The 1,831-nt window shown below is 66.8% G+C and overlaps 1 protein-coding gene across 3 annotated transcripts in view; it reads left to right on the top strand.

The window, feature by feature from the left end:
• Positions 1-882: 882 nt before the first annotated feature.
• Positions 883-1,831, top strand: part of Cul4a (cullin 4A) — a 37,816-nt gene continuing 36,867 nt past the window's right edge. Inside the window, exons 1-2 of one of the 3 annotated variants that reach the window (XM_063275575.1) lie at positions 883-1,093; positions 1,383-1,498. In XM_063275575.1, coding sequence (XP_063131645.1) covers positions 946-1,093; positions 1,383-1,498 — 264 coding nt within the window. In that variant the 5' untranslated portion in view covers positions 883-945. The remainder of the gene's footprint in view (positions 1,094-1,382; positions 1,499-1,831) is intronic. The other 2 variants (NM_001127301.1, XM_063275576.1) reach the window with 2 other exon arrangements.

Here is a 1,831-nt window from a genome sequence, read left to right as displayed (position 1 = left end):
GGGCTAAGTGCCTCACTTCCGGCGCAGGTCCGTCTACCCTCCTTGTCCCCACACTGTACCCTCCGCACTTTGGTTCCGGAGCGGGTGGCGCAAGCCGAGCAGAGCTGGCTCGAGCACTTCTTTTGGGTAGCTGTCAGTGCAATCACTGGGACGCCACAGGTCCGGCGGGGGCGCGCGCGCGAGGTCGGGGACTAACGTGGAGGAATCCCAACCGACTTGGAAACGTGTCCCTGCGTCCCTGGTCACATCTGTGTGCTAGTGACCCGATTCCTCGTACCCCTCACCCCTTCCCCGATTATGGTGACCCGCACCCCAACCCTCAGTGTGCAGAGGTGCTCCTGGCTCTCACAGCCTGGAGCAAACAGAGCAAAAGTCCAGATCGCACTGGGAAGACGTCCCGCGCACTCCTAGCCCTCGCGGGATGTTTTCCTGAGTCCTCCCACAGATACTCCTGACTGGGGCACCCCAGATCAATGGGTGTAGAGCATTCCGCCTCCCATCCCACCCTCTACGTGCCACCGCACAGGGCGTTCCTGAGCCCTAGGATGTGAGGTGGCCCCAGAGGCAAGGTTGTGGGGTGCTTTCATCCACTCAAGTCTTCGCCGGGGTGTCCCGGCCCTCGATGTGACGTCGGGCTGCGAGCTCCCGAGCACTCGGCGCGGGTGTCACGGCGCCCTCTCGCGAGCATTCGTTGTAGAACGTCTGCTGCGAGTCCCCAAGCCCTCCTTGGGCGGAGTCCGCGCACCGGAGCCGGATCATTCCGGTGCGCGCAGCGGCGGTTGGCCCTCGGGCGCGCGGACCCGGGCGCGAGCAGAAGGAGGAGGAGCCGAGCGCTCACGGGCGGAGCCCGACAGGAGGAGGAGGAGGAGCCAGGCGCGCACGGACGGGGCGCAGGGCAGGAGGAGGAGCCGGGCGGCGCGGGGCGGGGCGGCGTCCGGCCCAGCCATGGCGGACGAGGGCCCTCGGAAGGGCAGCGTCTCGGCTCTCATGGGCCGCACCAACGGCCTCACCAAGCCCGCGGCGTTGGCCAGTGGCCCCGCCAAACCGGGAGGCACGGGCGGCTCCAGGAAGCTGGTCATCAAGAACTTCCGAGGTGGGTGCGCTCCGGTGAAGAGCGAACGGGGCGGCCGGCAGGTCGCGCGCTCGGACAGGGCCTCCTGGGGCTGCCCGGCCGGCCCTGTCCCCGCGCCCCAGCCCGCCTTGTTCCCGCACTGTCCCGTCTCGGCGCTGCACCCTGACATGTCCCTGCACCTCATGCTCCGCCACGTCCCCGCGCCCCAGCTGGCCCTGATCCCGCACCTCCTGGCTGGCCCGGCCGGGCCCTGCCTCGGTGCCCCGGCCTGTCCTGTCCCCGCGCGGCCGTTGACCCTCTCTCCCCACAGACAGGCCGCGGCTGCCTGACAACTACACTCAGGACACGTGGCGGAAGCTTCACGAAGCGGTCAAGGCCATCCAGAGCAGCACATCCATCAGGTACAACCTGGAGGAACTGTACCAGGTGAGCGGCGGCGAGGGCCTGCGAGCACCTGGCTGTTTTCCTCCTCCCGCAGCCACGGGGGCCGACGCTAGGGAGGCCTGCCCGGGGGAGAGCTGCGGCCCGAGCCTTCCTTAGCGGAAGCCGCGAAGCCCTGGGTCAGCAGGTGTTTCTGTGGATCGCCGCCCTGGATTAGTGCTGTGTGTTGAGGCTTAGACCAGGCTGCTTAGGAGGTGTAAGTTTCCCCATCACCAGAAGAAAGGAGCTGTTTGGAGCTGAGAGGCACAGGGCTCCAGCAGTCTTCAATGTTATCAGAACGCCAGTTGTTAAACATAAAGCTCATTACGGCTCCATTTG

The sequence above is a fragment of the Rattus norvegicus genome, chromosome 16 (genome assembly GCF_036323735.1).
Source record: "Rattus norvegicus strain BN/NHsdMcwi chromosome 16, GRCr8, whole genome shotgun sequence".
Taxonomy (NCBI): domain Eukaryota; kingdom Metazoa; phylum Chordata; class Mammalia; order Rodentia; family Muridae; genus Rattus; species Rattus norvegicus.
Note: the sequence above shows the minus strand (reverse complement) of the source record. Positions and strands in the feature narration are given on the sequence as shown.